The sequence below is a fragment of the Rhyacophila brunnea genome, unplaced genomic scaffold (assembly GCF_057557595.1).
Source record: "Rhyacophila brunnea isolate RB1 unplaced genomic scaffold, BYU_Rbru_1.0 scaffold_2, whole genome shotgun sequence".
NCBI lineage: Eukaryota > Metazoa > Arthropoda > Insecta > Trichoptera > Rhyacophilidae > Rhyacophila > Rhyacophila brunnea.
In genome coordinates this window covers 26,802,457-26,822,789 of record NW_028232859.1, presented here as the reverse complement: position 1 = coordinate 26,822,789, position 20,333 = coordinate 26,802,457, and the positions used below count along the sequence as shown (strand labels likewise).

The 20,333-nt window shown below is 34.1% G+C and overlaps 1 protein-coding gene across 1 annotated transcript in view; it reads right to left on the bottom strand.

Moving 5' to 3' along the window:
* Lrrk (Leucine-rich repeat kinase) overlaps window positions 1-20,333 on the bottom strand; it is a 100,220-nt gene that overhangs the window by 14,044 nt on the left and 65,843 nt on the right. Inside the window, exons 26-43 of the mRNA XM_085946759.1 lie at window positions 19,787-19,923; window positions 19,592-19,679; window positions 17,054-17,176; window positions 16,784-16,971; window positions 15,812-15,914; window positions 15,150-15,355; window positions 14,793-14,941; window positions 13,707-13,845; window positions 13,400-13,499; window positions 12,814-12,989; window positions 11,575-11,695; window positions 10,194-10,366; window positions 9,782-9,973; window positions 9,066-9,233; window positions 7,583-7,723; window positions 6,017-6,110; window positions 5,804-5,913; window positions 3,804-3,926 (exon numbers count right to left, since the gene is read on the bottom strand). Of these exons, the coding sequence (XP_085802885.1) occupies window positions 3,804-3,926; window positions 5,804-5,913; window positions 6,017-6,110; window positions 7,583-7,723; window positions 9,066-9,233; window positions 9,782-9,973; window positions 10,194-10,366; window positions 11,575-11,695; window positions 12,814-12,989; window positions 13,400-13,499; window positions 13,707-13,845; window positions 14,793-14,941; window positions 15,150-15,355; window positions 15,812-15,914; window positions 16,784-16,971; window positions 17,054-17,176; window positions 19,592-19,679; window positions 19,787-19,923 (2,531 nt within the window). The remainder of the gene's footprint in view (window positions 1-3,803; window positions 3,927-5,803; window positions 5,914-6,016; window positions 6,111-7,582; window positions 7,724-9,065; window positions 9,234-9,781; window positions 9,974-10,193; window positions 10,367-11,574; window positions 11,696-12,813; window positions 12,990-13,399; window positions 13,500-13,706; window positions 13,846-14,792; window positions 14,942-15,149; window positions 15,356-15,811; window positions 15,915-16,783; window positions 16,972-17,053; window positions 17,177-19,591; window positions 19,680-19,786; window positions 19,924-20,333) is intronic.

Genomic DNA, 20,333 nt, shown 5'->3' with positions numbered 1-20,333 from the left:
GTTTAAAGTGTTTAACCTGTTCTCTGCCAAGAGGTATTTGTATGGCCATATACGGAGGGCCGCGATTTTCTTTGAAAAAATAAACCTTAGTAAATATACTTTTTTTGGCTTTATATTAATACTATATCATATAGACTTACCAAATTAATACACGATGTGTCCATTTACGCCGTTATTTATCCAAATAAATCACAATTAATGTTTCACAAAACGTCAGGGTTGTCACAACACTTACACAGTAAAGATGAGAACGTGATAATGTATGAGAAGTAATTCTACAATGTGCTACTTTAGTCTTAAAACCAAATAAAAATATAACGAATTCAAAAAAAAAATAATAGTCTTCTACCGTGTGGTATGTCTCAAAACAAGGTTCAACGCAAAGAGCCACTTTGCACTGTTTGCACTCATACCTTGATTCTCTTCGAAGTTTCCTGGATAAACACACCACACATCTTGCCATTGTTTTGACTTTTTTAGCACTTGGAGGTGATTTTGCCATAAAATGCCTCTCTGTGAGACGCGATGGCAATTCTGAATGTCTTTTCCTAACTGAAGATTTGGAAGGCACAACACGTTTGTATTCGTTAATTAATTGTCGAATGACCTCTAATTGAAATTGTGCCAACGGTACACGTTTTCCAGTTTTTTGACAAAACAGTATATGGCTGTTCAACAGTGAGAGGTCGATTAGATGGAAGAACATTTTTTTGTACCACCTCATTGTTTTGCGCGTCGAGTGTACACTTGACAAAACCATGTCTGATTTGTCAACTGCACCCATATTTTTATTGTAATCTTGGACACATTCCGGTTTTATTATCGGTTCATTCCGATACGTTCTTTTGCCTGTGTCGGTGAGCTGGGCAGGATGAAGAGTCGTCAGCATGGACACTTCCCTTTTATCTTTCCAGATTTGTGCCGAAATAGTGTCTGTGTGGTAAGCTTTCATTTCTCCTTTTTTCAATTTCTCTGTATGCTTTGGCAATCCCTTTCGGTTTCTCCTTACAGTGCCGCAAGCATTCGTTTTCCGGTCATGTAGTTTTTGGAACAAAATTGGGCTAGTATACCAATTGTCTACGTACAGGGTATGTCCCCTGTCCAAATATGGTTCCATGAGAGTCAAGACTACACTTCCTGAAATACCCATGTGCATGTGTGTTACATATTCGGTGGTTTTTCCAGTGTACACAATAAAATTCAGTACATATCCGGTGGCACAGTCACATATCACAAAAAATTTAATGCCAAAACGGCTTGCTTTTGATGGGATATACTGGCGAAATGACAAATTGCCTTTGAAAAGTAGCAAACTTTCATCGATGCACACATTCATGTAAGGATACATGCACTCCGCAAACTTTTTTTTGAAATAGTCCACTAGGAATCTAATTTTGAAAATCTTGTCCCCACTTATTTGTTGCGTATTGTCACAAAAGTGGAGCATGCGAAGAATGATTTGAAATCTATTGCGGGGCATCGTATCTGAGTAAATCGGAGAAAATAGTAAAATATCTGTAGACCAGTGATCTTGTATTTTATTTCTCGAATTACAGGCCATCAAAAGACATATTGCCAAAAAGAGGTACAATTCTCCTACTGTTACGTCTACCCATTGTTTCAATCTCCAACTCAACTCATTGCAGTGATTTTTGACGTATTGGTATTGTTTATTGGTTTCCATGGCAACGAAATTCATAAGCGTGCTGGTTATGAACAGCTTGAAAAACTCCGATTCTCTGCTATCAACATTTTCTATGTCCGCTCCTGACCTCGAGCTATCAAATGAATTTATTTTGGGGACAAAATCATCGGTTTCCCATTCGAAAACTGGAACAGATTCATCAGCCGGTACAGATTCATCAATTTGTGCAGCTTCATATGCACTGGGATCTTGTTCCTCTTCATCCAAATCGACATCAAAATCACTATCATCCGATTCAACAGTTATGCCAACCCTGTACATCAAATCTTCGACCTGCTCGGCATTTTCTGATGAACTTTGTGTTCCTTCCATTTTGATTAGAAAGAAGATCAAAAGGTTTATATGTAAAAAAGTTCAAATATCCCAGAAACTTGACTTATTATAAAAAGATATAACACAAAAAGTCAAATAAGTTAAACACTATGCGAATAAAATAAGTCCCGACACTAATATCTTATAAAATATACAATTACGACACACAACACAGATTACGAAGGTTTAAAAATTACAAAATCGTACCCGTAAATTACTGAAATGAATTATAAAGTGAAAATATTTCAGCCGCGAAACCGAATTAGGTACGTCAAATACGACTTCGAATATTCAACTGGCATATTTTCGAAAATGTGTCACTGCTATTGTGTACTTGTGTATATTCAGGAATCACAGTATTCCCCGTTTCTCGTATGCATAAGCGAACCATAATTTCGATTGCATCTACTATAAGTAAACGGGAATCCCGGCGAGTAATTTGATAAATATCGGATCCGTGGCACAACCCTACTAGCGACGCGTTTCGGTAACCAAAGAAAGGTTTGTTTAAAATTGATGTTTCGTTGATGATAATATAGAAAATTACAAATGTAAGTATTACACCATGATCCTAAGAGATGTCGCTGTATGGGCAATGCGATTGAATTATTCAAAACATTGCCTCGGCCGATATATTGCGTTTCAAGTGAAGCGTCTTTGCACGCGCATTTTGCATGGCTGGCCCTCTGTTCTCGGAATAGAAAAGCGTGCTAGGACGCTGGTGGCACTTATCCGGTTAAATAACTTTTAAGTAATAATCCGAAAATGACAAAATTTCAGATCCGACTTTTTTTAATAGGGATCGACGATACATTGATCGTGACAGGAATCCAATAATGCGGGTTTGAATCCCGCTCTATACCAATATGTTTTCAGAACGGTATGTTTCTAAGGCATTCCAAATTATGCATTTCGTACATGTTTAACGTCTACCGGAATGAAAGTATTCACATTATAATATAAATGTAGCTAATGTGGTAAGTACATGAACAATCACAAAAAATTGTGTATGTCATACATACTTATGAATAAACGGCAACAATGGCAGTTATAACATTTGTAGTTGCCATGTTTAAAGAAATGTTGATTTTTCTAAGGCTACCATTTCAACTACACTGAGAAATCGTCATCAAGTGCGTAGTATAAAGAGTTCATGACTCGCTCTAGTTATACTCCCAACTCCTTGAGGATATCAGATAACATATCTTTTTACAACGTTTTTATTAGCTCGTATTCTTATTTGTCCGGTGGTTGTTTATCTGGTACAAATCTTGCAATCGATTTTTAACTAACTTCCCGACTAGCTAGACATTCGAAACTTTTAGAATATATCAGAACACGATGCCAATGCATTCTTTTAATACTTTTAGCCATCTTTAAGTAGAATTGAATTCATTTTCAGTTAATTCTGTTTTGTATGAAAAGTTATTTCGGAAGAAATCCGTAATCCAATCTACTATTATGGGTTGCTAAGTGGGTGGTCCTAGCAACTAAATTATTATTATATATGTGCGTTACTATGGAAATCAAAATGATATTTCAGTATTCTAAATTTGTTTGTTTTTTATTTACTTCATATCAAGTATAAGTTTGAGCATATTGAGCATAATAATTCAACAGAAAATTTAAAAACGTATATAAAAAGCTATTATAAAATAAAATTATTAGTAATTTATTTATAATTCAATGGATTAACATTTTGTGCGAGAAGACATTCCAATATAACTTTCATGAGTCTAAATAAATTTCGATCAGTAAATATGAGGATGGTGAGGTGGCATGGTACCTTGTGAGTGAGAGGGGGTCTCCCACCTTCCAGAACACACTCTTTAACCGCCTCGTGCCCCTCAAACGGTTGCCTCAATGTCAACAGCTCGTACAGGAACATTCCGAATGAGAAACAATCCACCTGTACGGAAATAAATTTCATTTCAATCATCATAATAATCAGCAATTTCATGAAATGTTTTACATTATATCCGAGATGTTTTAAGTTGACTGTGGTGTTGTTTTAAAAAAACATCAAATTCAACTCCACATCTGCTTTCAAACCCGACCGCAACCATGACTGATGCTCAGATTTTAACAATTTAAATTAAAATAATATTTTTTTTACTATAAGCACATACTAAGTTGTAAGAGCTAAATGCAAAGATGTCAACGTAATGTAAATATTCTATGCATAGTTGATATTTTAGCAAAACAATAGATAACATGGCAACATCACTTTTGGCGATTGAAACATCTGTTGTTTTACAAATCATGATATTTCATAATTTAAATAATGATAAATTAATGGTTAGTATAAGCTTTAAATGGTAGTTTGATGGTTGATTTATTATCAGTGGTTTATTTGAATAAATGCACGCACCGTCCCTAGCTTTTGAAAAATACTACTTGAATCGCAACTATAGTGAAATCCCAATTCTATAGTTTTCAAGGGACCCTGAAAAAAACGATAAATGCGGGATATATAATTTATTTAAAAAAAAAAACTTGTTTTCTTCTGGATTTATTTTGACGTTTTGAATTATTTTCAGTTTCTCAGCTAAAGTTCTAGTTTTCTTCATGGGGGGCATTTTAGTTGCGACTTATAAAAATTCGTGATACGAGATGCGAGGCAAGCCTGAGCGCCGACCGACCTGTGCAAACAAAGCGACGCGACTGAAAGGTCAAAAGAACAATTCTACGAAAGCGAAATGGAAAATATTCAACAAAAACGGTCAATCGGAATAATATTTGTGACGGGACCCTAATATTTAGACAATAGATCGAGGAAAACGATAAATCGAGGAACGGTTAATGTGGGATTATTTAACATTGTTCTTATGGGTGTTTGGCGGGACTTTCAAAAATGAACGATCCGTGCGGGAAAACGATTTATGCGAGAACGGTTGATCGGGGTTCCACTGTATTGCAATCATGGCCCCCACATCCTGAAGTGGGCCCCCAGGCTAGGATTTTTGGCGCCCTCCGTGCCTATCGTTAAGGATAAAGGCAGTGTGATGCTCTACAGTAGCGTTTTCCAAATGGTATGCGCAGTAAAATTAATGTGTATATTTAGTGTTTTTTTTTTTTGTGTATTTTAATACTTACATGCATTTGAATTGGAGTTGTGAGTATCGATACAGAATTAAAAATTGTATCGTACAACTATATAAATATAAATAAAACTAAGGAAGGAAAATAGTGCCGCAGGCGACTTGTTTTTACTATTAAAACAAATTTGTGATGTGTGTTTATCTCATTTATCTTGTCGACTCGCCTCACCGGGCCTCTCCTCAGCTCGGGCCCCCAGGCTAGAGCCCAGTAAGTCCTCCCCTTGTGGGGGCCATGATTGCAATACTACATCAGTTGACACATGCATACAAAAACTTTCAAGCTTGTTTAGATAGTTTGAAAAATGTAATACAATATTTTTAATACAGCTAGTCTTTTGTGTGTGTAATATAATTGGTACTCAATTCAATTATGCACTGTCCGAAATGAGTAACTACTCGATTTTTCTTGACAATATGTATTCATTTGACACTTGTCATTCGTTAGGTGTTATGTAACCGAAAATCGGCAACATAAATGCTTACACCTCGATATTTAGGTAAAAGATGACTAAGCATAGGGCCCTAAGTACACAAGTATTATCGATCAATTTAAAAAAAAGTAGGTACCTATATAAAAAAGTTTGATCCGGTTTGACTTCTACAATGTTCAATATAACATATTTTATGATTAACCACAGCCCTCATACAATATCGATTATTTACACAAAACAGTTCATTTTGTTACCTTTTCTGTGTACTCTTCTTCCCCATTGTAACGCATGATTTCTGGTGCCATGAAGCCTTCGGTGCCTCCAAACCCTTTTGTTCCAGATGGCAATGTTAATCTGCTGATACCTGCACGTGATAGATATATCCCGGTGTATTATAGATATTTGCAATTCAAATTAGAATACAATCTATTGAGAGTAGTCTTGTCAAATATAATTATTTTTCTTACCGTAATCGGCCACTTTGATATGGACTCTTAATCCTGGATGATCTTTGAAGGGTCCAACAGGAGGCGGCATCTCCCAAACAAGAACATTCTCAGCCTATAACAGAAAAGTGGAATTGTCAGAGTTCAATAAACAAGAACTTGGCTTTAACAGTTTATATTTTACAGATCAAGACAGACATCGTAGTTTACAATAATTATAACTGCTAATTATTAGCTGAATCCAATGCAAATTATGGCAGCCAGGCTTTATACTTGGGTCTATAAATTTTGAGAGCATGTAAAAATGTTTGTTACACACCTTATGCCTGATTTTTGACACATATCACAACTACTTAAATGAAACATAACAATAATATTTATCAACGCTGCAACCAACTCCTTGTTATAATACCATCAGAATCCAGTTTCGGCCTAAACCCCAAAGGGGTCAGTCAATTTAGTGGATGACAGCAGGCTACCCATATAAAAACAAATATCACAGCTAACAAAATATCTTATGAAACATCTAACCTTTAGTAGGCTTTGACAGAACAAAGTATCTAATAAAGATTACTTTTCCGGACTACAAAAACCTTGATTGGAGGTTAATATCTAACAGACATTTTTTTACTAGGAACAGTTCTTATTCATTCGGTCAACCTATTAAGATCTAGCTGGCGAAATTCGAACCATTGGCCCGCGTATTAGAAGACAGGTTCTATGTCCACTACTCTGTAAATGCTTCATAATAATATCTAAAGTATACTTGTATGTGAAAGAAAAAGGTTTTAAGTTTTGGACAACTTAGCATGGTAACTTCTGTGTTTCTATGTGAAATTTACTATTAGTGTCTTTGATTCGACTCGTCCCTTTTCTTTTTTACACATACTATGTGAATTACGATTGATTTAGTATTTTTAACTTATTTTTCAATAAGATTAATCATGCTTTCCTTTTCACACACAGATATTTTATCTACGTATCTGTATAAATCGTAATAAAATCTGCAGTTGATAACACTTTTAGTGAAACTTATTTTGACCTAAATAAGTATCGATATCAGAAGTACTAGACATTTATACCAAATTTAATGACGACCTTCTATCAAGATTTAACGAAAATATGTTATCAAATGTATAATTGATTAACTTGTTTACTTAAGTTGTTTTGTAACCATGTCTGTAAAGTAAATGCTAAGTAATTAATTGACATAGAAGCAGGGTTACAGTGTACATGATAAGTGTAACCACACGAGTCAGATTTATTATGAAGCAATAATAATAATGTGTTTATTTATGCGCTACAAGCTGCTATCTATTGAAGATAACACATGTTTTTTGGCCTCTGTTTTCATAAAAGACATGAGAAAACGCATGAAGTTTATCACTCACACATTCTTTATCAAAACTAATCAAGTTATCATTAAGTATTTATACCTGTTTACGTACTCAAAAATCATATCACGGGTCATAAACATTATTCACTTATAATTTGGGTTCAAACAGATGAATATAACCGGTCATTCGATGTGGCATTAAATGATATTATATTTAGACAGGTAAATGCGTCTATTGTATAATAATATACCTTTAAGTCTCGGTATATCACTCGTTGTCTGTGAAGGTACTCCAAAGCCCTGGCAGCTTGAACGGCCACGGCCTGAGCGCAATGTGGTCCTAGACGTGCCCCCGACTGTCGATATCCTCGCAACACTCCATCCAGGGCACCCTGAATTCATTGAAAATAATGTAAACAATAAACCTCAAAGCTCACTGTTAGTAGTTACTTGTCGAAATCTGAAATATTTGTCTTTAGTTTTTAGGTCGGGTAATATTTTATCTTCTTTATAAGTAGTGTATGGAAACCTTATTTGAATATGTTTTATGAATAGAGAAGGGATAATGATTCATACTTTGATATATATGAGAATATATCGATGGGTTAATGCACGGATAGTGTGTCCACTTTTTGTATGGTTTGAGAAAATAAAATTTGAAACATTGGAATTGATAGAAAATCAAAGGTGAAATGAGCATATTATGTTTATTTTACAGCATGAAGACATGTATGATGCAGATGGGCATTTTGTGTATAATAACCAAAGATGTTGATAAAAACCTTCTTCTATAGAGAAGGAGCCTAAATGTATGAAATTGAAGCAAAAAAAAGCCCCTGGTCTGCTAATTAAGTTAGCTACAAGTGACTTTGCACCGGAGGTTCATTTAACGAGAACTTTATACATTAACTGTGACACTCCACTTTAAATTACAAGATTCTAGGTACATATATTGTCAAAATAAACCTTGAATATACGTATGTTCATAAAATTATAATTGAATTCAACTTCAATTTTATATTTCATGCTTCTCACATATTGCCATATCAAAGCAGACATTTGAATATAAAATTTAGCTTTAAATACCCATAGAATGATTCTCCCTTATATTTATAGTTATTTGTAGGCAGTCAAAAGCAATACGTTGCCCATTATTTTTAGGATAAATAATCACGTTAAACGTGTGCGTAGTTTATGTAATCATAGCAACAGACTTCAAACTAGAACACGGGTCGCCATTTTGTTTTTGGGTAAGCCAATAAGAATATAATAAACTCATTACAAATACAACCACATATACAATCGTATATTCGAGAATCAAACTACCTTCAAAATTCTTAATACGGAATGATACAAGGCCCCTTACACACTGTCAACCAGTTGATGACAACAAGGTTGACAGCAACCACGAAGCATAAGAAAGGAAACCACCATTTACACACGTGGTTGTATCAACCATGGTTGCAGGAGACCAGTCGATAATGCGTAAGAGGTCTAAGACTCCTTCCATCTACAGTAGAAATTGTTTGATTATAACATAACTTCGGTAAAAATTGGATATAAAATATCTGTGTACCGACTCATCATTATTAACTTGATGTATTCGGGAGATTATAATGATTTTCAGGTCCTTATTTAGTGTATCAGTATGAATCTAAAACACATTTGGGATCGCTTACCCTACACCACACTTCTTTATGAAATTATGGGAAGAAATAAACGCAAGTTACATACCATTGGAGCCAGAGCTAGCACTAGGGCCAACGGTGAAGTGCAGGCTGCCAGAAGAGGTGCAACATTAGGGTGGCTGAGAGGCAGAAGGACCCCCATTTCAGCTCTGGCAGATAAGTAGGCGCGGCACGCTGCTTGAGCCGGGTCTCTGTCCCACCTTGCAGCAGCTGCCTATTAATCATTTTGTAAATGTACTTAACTTACATTTGGATGTACACATTCAATTAGATTGTGATGATTGCAATCACATCATTACATTTTACTTAGTTCATAATTGTAATAATTTTATAAGTGTGCACTGCATTAGTAAACATTTTATCACAATTTCTATAAAACTATTCAAAGCCTGATGCCTGCAGTTTAGTGGTGGCAGAACTTCACTTTTGATGCTGTCAATCGCAGGTTCAAATGCCATGACTAATAAATTCTTATTCGAGCATTCGGATCAAGAATATGGACCAAATAGTTTAAGCAGATGGCTAATAACCATTTCTTGGGAAAAAAATTGTTAAAAAATCTACTCAGCAGGCAGCTAAAGTCTTCGAGCTAATGATGCTGATGATGGTTGTCAAATTAAAAAAAAAACTGATACCTAGTTAAATTTACCTGTGTAATTAGTGTGCATTAGATAATTTAATAATCTGTTTGACAGTTATGGCGATTATCAACAACGTTTTCTTTAACTATACAATCTATTATTACAAATTAAAAGAGTATACCTTGTAAGCGGCGATAGCACTGTTAGGAGCGCGCGGTCCAGGTGCAACGGGTTGTAGAACCTTCAGAGCGACAGGTCCTCGGCCTCTCCACTCACCCCGGAAGACCAAACCGAAAGCCCCCCGGCCCGCCAGACTTCCGCGCGTCACGTCTGCACTCGCAGCTATCCGATGAGCACCAAGATCCAAGAACATCTAAAAATGACACAATTCATTTTCATCACATCTTTTTCATTATAAGTAGTTGATCTACTAACTCTTACTGCAACACCACAAAGAACCTGTATCTGATTGGAATATAATAAAATTAGTCACCAAATAAGCACGGTTGCTCTGTCTGATTGAAAGACAACTTCAAGTTATTTGGAAACTATTTGAAATTAACAATATGTTGAGATTAATAAATTTGACTTACAACGTCTGGTGCCAAATTGACGAGTTTAACTTCTCTGTGGATGGGGCAATCGACGCAGGCAGATGCGCCCGCTTGCAAGATGCATTCCTCCACTGTCCACGCATGAGTGGCAAGCGGTAATATGATCATATTTGGTCCTACCACGCCTTCCATTGAAGGCATTCTCGAGGAACCTGGTGAAAAACATCAACCAACTTAACAGTGTAATTTTATTGATAGTATTACCCTCAGTTGAAGCTATAAGTAAGTAAATATGAACATACTAATGAATTTAACAATTTTATTTAATGCAAAATTAATATCACGAGATTTAAAAAGTGACAATATTTATAATCAAATAATAAAACATTGTTTTTTGTCAGTGGAAAGCCATTTTTCATGTAGGCAATGTCAGTTTTTATATTCTTATCATTTATTGAATTTTGTTCTTTTCTACCTTAAACGTGAGGTTATTTTTTATTGGCTGTCAAACTCAGCTCCTTTTGTTAGCTCAAAATAGGAAATTAATCGCAAAGTTGAGAACATCCATTAGTCGATATCAGTGGCAAAGGGTGGAGGTAGGCTGTTAAGATTCTACTTAATAGTGCACACTAAACTTTATCAACTATACATATTTGTTTTATTGAACTAAGACTACAATTTACAGATGGTGCTGGTTAGTTTTTAAAATTCAATTAAACCCTGCAAAACCAAGCCATTATAGATAATAGTCAAAAAATAATCGACTATCTCATTAAATCATAATCATTTCGGATATTTTGTAGATAGAATAATATATTTTATCTATTATGGTTTGGTTGGGGCAGGGTTTAATTAATTTAAAAAAAACCAACTAACATCATGTGTAATAATATGTATTCATAATTCAACCATTGCTTAACCTATTCGGTCCATACTCTGACTAATACACAAATTGAAAAACAATATAAATATATATTCAACCATAGCATATGAAAACTATTATAGTATGGTTTAGGTAGGTTTTTATTGATTCTTAAAAACTAACCAATACTATCTGTAAATTCACTTCACCTCTCATTCCAATCACATTCACCTTCACTACTGGTCGATATTACTATGATATTTGATAAATAACAAATTATAGTTTTCAAATAATTACAATATGTTTAAGGTTATTCTATTTCACCATTCGCATTTTTAATCACATGTTAATTATAGCAAATATTCTATTTGCATTCTTTAATACATGCGGTTTATTGCGAATACCACGGAATAAAAATGTACATAGGCAACTGACATTGTAACTACATAGTTCCCACATATATAAAAAGAAACTATATAAAACTACGAATGCATAAAGAAAATATAGTTGAAAATGTATTCATTTATAACTGCATGTGCAAAAGACATATTTATTTACCTGTGGAATCAGGCCCTACTCCACTATCACCATCGGATGCACAAGACTCTTGTGAGGCTCTAGGCCGCATTACGTTTATCACTGCCTCACAATGCTCTTCCCGCGGAGCTCGTTTGAAGGCCTGCAAAAAACCACATATCGATTTTTGTTAATGTCCGACGACCACAATGTTAAATTTCCATTTGCAAAAGTAATAGACCAATTTATTCAATCTCTATCTTATTCACCATTGTAACTGCATGATAAATCTGGTACAATCTCTAGCATTTTACTATTGCATTTGTAACAACCGTTTGTATTTTTCAAACACTGCATATACTCCTACAGTCCGAATAAACTAACAAAAACTCTGCATATACTGGAAAGTTTGTGAGTATAGTGGCTACACTACTAATAATCTCACATTCTATAAATCTGTCTAATTTAAAGAAAACTTGCTTAAGACGATCTAAGTATATGAAAATAAGTTGAAAATTAGACTATTAAGACTAATGATTAAATTAGTTTCAAGTTATTACGCAATGCAGATTCATTTGTAGCTATTTTCACATTATTATCCCCTCCATCTGTCAACAACCGCATGCATTTAAATATAATTTTAGATTCATTTATTAAATTACATTATAGCCACAAAAGTTCTGAAACTTTAATTTATTATGAATGGATGGTATTATTTCATTAAGACGATACATCAGTGAAACGGCAAATAATTTTCAACTATAGGCGCGACGAAATTTTGGAGTCGCTGGCATTCGGAGAGAGAACGCCGAGCTGGGAACACGTCAATTTGTTTCGTGATGGCGACGGGGGTATTAATTCTTAAATCGTGTAAAGATGACTAAAAACGTTACCCATTTAATTGAAAAAGAAAACATGTCAATGAATATATTATTATTGTTACTAATAGAACAATAAAAAGAACATTAAATGGAAGCATGTTGGATTTATATGACAAATTATATTTCATTCGGCATGGGTCATTTGCACCCGCTACCAACAATCCGCGCATCACCTAGCCACGATCTTTTTAGACCGGGCCTCAACTGAGGTATAGCCTTAATAACTACAAACATTGACTATAATATGGAACATATTTTAATATGGCAACTTACAGAATTTTATTTTTCATGGCTACCAATTCAACAACACTAAAAATGCTGCATTATTGTAATACTAGAAAGGTCATGAGATTCCAAGTTAAAGTTTAATCTCTTTATGCTATAGTAAAATTACAATTACCTCATCGAAGTGGGATTGTATATCTCTAATATGGTCACCGATTTGGCCGTTAGCTTTTGGATACGCTCCTGCCATTCCATTTGACGCAGAAGAGTCTGCTTCAGAAAGACAGCGAGGGCACGGAATGAGCCTAGTCACTAAGAAACGACCCTCGGACGTGTGCACAAACCTTGTACCTAAAATAAAAAATGTTTAAAATGAAAATCTTTACAAAACTTCGGCGTTCGGTCCATATTTGACCATACTAAGTTAAGATCCTGCCCATGTTATGTTAAAATATGTCAATAATAATTTTTAATTTAATGAAATGTTTTTTTAATCATCATTTCCTCTAATTCCACAGTCCAGGATTACGATTCTTAATTATATAATAGCAATTTGTAAATATTATGTATATAGCAATTACTGTTTGAATTGTAAAGGGGGAGTTAGCTGGCTGCAAATAAAATATGTATCTGGTTTAAAATTCGAATTTTTTAATACCAGTTTTCAGTGTCTAAAGAGGACGGTGTTGCTGCAATAAGATTCTAAAGTGCCATTGACGTGATGAAATAAGAACAATTAAAAAATACCTGGTGTAACTTACCGAGAGTGGGATACCAATCTTCCAAAAGAATATCAATATGGTCTACTACCACTACCAAGAGCTTAGCCAACGCTTCAGTAGAAGGGTTTATTGTGATATTCTGAAAATTAAGAAAAATTCATTACAATTTACACAAGGAATAGAATTGGATAATTTTCTTTCGAAAATATAGTTTTTTCAATATTGGACAAATATGTTTTCAAATGGGAATATTATGTTTATTGTTTGCTAAATATTCCCATAATTTACAATATTACATAGTGCATTAAGACGGACTATAACTACCCGTCGGAGAATATAAACATACTTGATATCCAATGGTGTCCCCTTGTTCATCTGTTATTGGCTTTTTGATAATCATTTCATCAGCAGGTAGGTGTATTTCTAAAATGGACGAACTAATTGTATCCAAATCGCACCACACTCCTTCTTGTTTTAATCGAAATCTGAAATGTCAATAGCTTAACATGTGTACAAATTACATAAGATTCAATGATCACCAAATGAATAGAAAACAAAAGTTTCAGAAGTGAAATAGGAATATTCAAAATCATAATCAATATAAGTTCCTATTGACTACATATAGATAAATAAGTAATCTACACAGTCATTTTTACATACGCGAAAACACAGTACTAGTTGTTTATTAAACATTTGCTTTGACTTGTTAAAAACTAATGTAAACATATACCTACGAGAAGTTGTGAAACATAATGTAATTGCACCAAATAGTGGAAATTGAGTTATTTTTCTATCCGTCAGTATTAAAATTACGATGTAAGAACCTAATGACACACATAATCAGTATGTATGAAATTATTGGTCTGATAATCTTTACTAATATATCGTCTCTGTTCTGGCAGAACACACTAACTGGAGAATACTAGTTTTGAGTAATTTGACTTTAAAGCTTTTAAAATATTTGAAATCGTCTATCAAGTGAGTTTATTAAGTAATCGTCATAAGGATGACTTTAAAATAAAGACTGTTTATTTATTAAGAAGGTTTCAAGACGGTAAAGTTTGAAATAAGGAACATTTTGGTATAACTAACTCAATATGTAATTTTTTCGAATTAGTGTCTTCTGCCAGAACAATGACGATATTATGTATGATAACCACTAGTACCCCGATCCGTAGAAATAAGAGAGATTTGGAAATCTGTATGAAAAATAAACTGAACATATTCTGTTTTCTCGAATAAACCTGAACGAATTGCTGGACATTACTTGGTGTGATTCACAATACATGTGTGTATTGTAATAATTTTCAATTATATCTGTGCAATAGGTAGTCTTTGCCATTGATATGTAAATATGTATAATATGTAGGTATTTATTTATTTGGTTGAGATTGATTATAATAATGCATAATATAATTTGGTATTGTATTACTTGGTGGTGCGGTAGATGGATTGTTCTGGTGGCACTTCTCTGACGGTCAGCAGAAGTATGCCCGCTCGGAGAAGTCGAACTCCCGACTGCCAAGGCCACCATTCCGAACCTTGGCTTGAAATTCTCATAACTGCACTGTCTCTTTCAAACTACAAATCAAATAAAAATTCATAATGGTAGAAAAATTATTATTGATAACATGTAACAATTTATTAGAAGACAAAATAGAGATACAATTATTTGTTTTTTTCTGTAGCCTCTTGTTTTCTTTGGTTGGTCATCACTGCCTGTTAATCCCATGGTGCAACTATTCGGCATGAAGGTTTTGTGTAGGTATAAATTAGTTCAGGTACTCACTTCACTAGGTAGTGGATAAAAGGAGTCGACGATGTCCGGAATCGTATCATCGGCCAGCAATCGGGTGATGAGGCGTGGCCAGAAGCCGCACGGAGAATACGAGGAGATCAGGAGGCGACGGAGGGTGTGCTGTGGGCGCGCCCGACCAAACGCTGAACATGCTGACATCTCCGGCCCACATGGCACACTTGTAGCAACTATCGTACCTACAATTATTGAAGGTAGCGGAATGAGCACAAGACATAAAATCAATATGAATATTTCTGAAGAGTAATATTTAAAGACAGATAGATTTTATTGGTTTGATACAGTGGTGTAGTTACCAAATTGGTCAACCAAAGAACTCAAAATATATGCTGGGACTGCTAAATAATGGGACCGAAGATTCTTAATCCTTTCAGCGCTGACAGTACACCGTTTGTGTCCTCATTAGTTGACCATTCGATATAATTAGCATGTTATTTAAATGTGGTAATTAAATAGTAATTAAATGCTTCACGGTGAAGAAGTTAAATCTCCTGGTTTTGGTAGTATATTTACTATCAAATTTCAATATGGCAGGTGTGATTTTGTGTCATAGTATTTCCTGTTTTTATCATTGATGAACTGTCGTTATGTCAATGAATGAGTTGTTTAATTAAAAATGGCAGTTTTTAATGTACCTGATGGTGCCAAGCCGTCGGCTTTTTGATTCAGAATTGATAAAGGAGAAACAGCAATCTTCTTATGACCTCTCGCGGACCATCCCCGTGTTTTCATCGGAATCTGAAATATTAAATAAACAAAATTAATTCTACTGACTAATGATACTTTAAAGAAAAAATATGTTTTAGTGAAAGGTGAAATCCAGGTCTCTAAAACTGATCTTGATGGAAAATTACAATTCTTGAATTATAAAATTAAATATATGTACATTGAAATGACAATAGTATCAGATGTGTATGAAGTTCACGCAGATAAATTAGGAACTTCAATTATTTATTGGTGCCTGCGTCAGTAATGTGGATACTAATCGGTGCAAATAACTGCAAAACATCAATTCCAATATTTTAAAAACATTAGAAAACATAGGTGCTGCAAGCAACTGGTTAACAAAGACGGTATATCGATGGCAGCATGAGAATAAAATTAAATGAAATACTTTTTATAAACAAGCGAGTGATCAGCGAGTGCGAATTCATTTTATCACAATCGATTTTTAATAACATTTTTTTGTCCTGCACCTATTTTGGCATGTGTCACATGACAGGAATCGTCATAATTAGTAAAATCACACTCTTACGATCTTTCTCACTCGCTCACAAATAATTAAGTTATAAGTGCAGGTAAAGTAGATTCTTTTTTGTAACGCAGAAGAAAATTACTTTTTACTTTTTCAGTTTCTTGCAAAGTTATTGTAAGTAAGTTGTTTTGTTTTATCCATGACATTTATTTTATTTAATTTTATTAATAAAGTGATTTCATTTTTTAAATTGTTTTTATTTTTTTAAATCCTCCATTGATCACGAAATTTCGCTTATTGCAACCATGTCCAAAACATATCCTTCACGATCAATAGAGGGGGTTAGCCGGATATTATTATGTAATGGTAATGAATACAACAGTAAGTTATAAAATAATTTTGATGAAGTGACCTTAACACAATTATTAGGTGAATCTAAAGAGGGTTCTGCACTCGGCAGCAGCGGCGGCAAAAGAAGAGATCGGCCGTCCCAACTGAGCGCCACCTCAAACTTGTTCAGCAGAGAGACCACATAGTCTCGACTGTCACCCGCCCTTGACGATTTGAAAAGTAACTGCATGTCCTCTAGTCGCATCACCCCTACAATGAGAAAATAGAATTACAGTTAACCTGTTGGAGTATGAACTAATTTTTATTGTTGATGAATTATTTTTGAAGATACCTGATCTTGCAAATGGGTTGATTTCCCTCACAGTGACAACGTGCGCCAACATGTCACAAAGCCATTGAGGATCGAGGAAATATAAGTCTTTCAAAGTAGCATCATCATAGTGAAGGAGGACACCTGCAGAAATAAGAAAATGTAGGAAATATTAGGGGGTTCACTTTGTGTGGAATTGTGGAAATAGAATATTGTTGCATTTCCGTTACGTCCGGCAACATATATAACACTTCTTTGAGATGGAACGTCTAATATATAAAGCTACTGCTCTTTAGCATGACAGCAGAGAAGTTGCATTTTTGCCGTTGTGCAAGACTCCGCCAGATGTGTTATTTTATGAGTAGGGTTGAACTGGTTTCGCAATTACTCATGGGACTTTCGCGATTTTGTTTTTTGGTTGTCATGTTAGATGCTCATATACATTCGAAATCAAAAACAGGGCTGAAGTTTGATCAGTGGTGATTTCACAAATCCGCATGTGTGGCCGGTATCGGTAGAAGTGGGAAAGATGCTGTGGCTAAATTCCGTTCAGTACTGCACAGTGTGGCCAGACCTTTAATGCACCTGTCTTCTCTACTTTATGAGTTTATCACAGTATTTTCTAAAATATTGATGGTCTTTGGTTGTACACTTCATATTATTATACAATATATTAAATTACCTTAAATATTTTTAACGTTTTTGATTCAGAAAATTGTCATCCAATTCTTGTAAAGATCTATATTATATAGTTTTTAAGGGGGGGCTGAAGAACCCGGTATTCAAATATAATTTAGTATGAAATGGACCTCGGCGTACGCACGCACGTTAATTTAAATCGATCTTTTGGCAAAAATCACTAATCATCGGAGATTTTATTAAAAAAAACATTATTATTACTATTGTCCACCTTCTACATTATTATTATTGTGGACAATCTTACATTATTATTTGATAAACACCTGCACGTGTCCGCTGATCAGAAAACAGGGCTGTCAAAATAATATAATATTTGTAAAATGTTAATTTTATCATAGTTTTTAATCAAACCTGTGCAAGTACATACTGATAACTTGGGTGGATATCGTAGCAAACATATTATTGATATATCTACGGGTATATTATTATTATAACCCAATTCAAATTGAACATAGGTTGATACTCAATTACTATTATAGTATCTTTATGATTTCGAGAAAATAATACGATGGAATATATTATTTATAATCCATATCAATTATTTGAAAACATTATATTTGCATGTATATAATATAGTGAAAAGGTCAGATAACTGTTTTCTCTGCAAGATAACATCAAAATTTATATAGACTTACTTAAATGAAGAATTACATTCATGAGTGAGCACGGCTCAAAGCTCAAAGTTGACTTTATATAACTAATAGAAAATGCTGTTTGTTTCTACGAATAAAAAATCACGGCAATCAGAAAGGCCGGAAAATATGGCCGACAATGCATGATACACAAACATAAAATACACAAAATTACAAACACATACGAAGTTTACCGCACACGTGCAGACCACGTGATATTTGTTTACGCAAAATCGTCGCTTTCTCGAAAATGGCGAATTTGGTTGCCAGTTTTTACTGCGATGAACCAATGTGTTCCTTCCTGTCTTTTTTTATTCGTAGGTTTATTTACTATGTACACCGAGAAATTTCCATTAATAAAATCGGAAATGAGTTGGAATATAATGCAACCAAAACTGGAAAAATTCTATTATGGGTGTTTTCTTTTTGAATTAGTTGACCCCAAAAAACAGGTACATGCCACTACGTGAACCGCAGTGGATATTAGATGGACAAAACTTAAATAATATAAATATTATAAATAAAACTTAAAAAATACAAAATAATTACGTCTTCGACAACCCTGACGTTATTTTTTGCCTGCCAGTCCGATAAGTACCTATTATTTTTAATATGTAGGTCCTACACATTAAAAATAAATACTATTCATTATTAATGTTTTTTGGATAGCACATGAAATAAAAATGTAGGTAGATATGCATTTCAACATCCTTCGTATGTTTAATTCTCGGACAATTTCAGGTTTAAAAGTTATTAATATATTATTAAGTTTATATTGTGGCAACCACATAATTGAAAATGTCACCATCATATTGGTTGCAATACTTTCTCCCAAACAGTTGATTAACTAATTGAATTTAGTAACATTTACGTACCTACCTATATTAGAAGATATTATTTTTTGGTCACCCCATTCTGTCTTCACGTCGACCGTGTTTATGATTTAAATTTAATTTAGAGACCATTTACATTTGACACAAGCATTGTCGGCGACCTTTGTATATTGCTAGTAGACCAACAATTCCGGACCACATATAAAAAAATCATATTTTCAATTCTCAAGGGCAATTCTGTAGAGCTTACCCTTAAGCCATACAATGGAGCTTGACAGAGTTGTTTATGCATTGAATTTGGTTCCAAAATGACATGACATGACATGACGTAAAGCTTATAAATGTAATAGATTTGAGATTAGAGCTAAATTGAAAATATGTAAGTACTTATTTACCATTGTCATGAAGAAACATAGTAGCTTGGTGCAATTCGGCCTGGTCTCTGAAGGTGCGATGAAATTTCTGTTGCATGTATTGTGTTACCTGCAAATATATAATATGTGATGTCGATACATGATTTATAAATGGTAATAATTCATGTATGTATATTAGAGACAATATATTCTGTAATAAGAAAAGATATGTCTGACCTGCTGTTTGAACTGTTCATGTGTAAGAACAGGATCTAAGCCTTTGGTGCGTCGATCGGCTGCCAAAACACCGACTGCATCTTCCAATGCGAGATAAGAGGCCGGAACTCTCTGCTCAAGAAGAAGTTCTTTACTTCCTGCTCATTGAAAAAATGGTATGCAATGAAAATGTTTTTCCACACAAGTACTTTACAAGTGAATGATTGATTGGCAAATTAACGCAGATGTATGCAAATCTGCAAGTAATAGAACTGATATTTTTAAAGATGTTTTTGAGAATATTGTATTTGTATCTATTTGTTATAGAAATTATAGTTTCAGAATCTTTCAAGAAATGAAAATATAATTAATATTAAAATCTACAGGTTTTAAAAAAGGGTTTTTCGATAGCTAGTTCGGTTGTAACACCATTATCAAGACTATTCAGATAGACCGCCTTTGCTTAAATAAAATATATATATTTATTTATATTGTATATAATTATAATAAAATATTAAAAAATATATTATTAATACTTATTACAATTAATTATAAGTATACAAAGTCA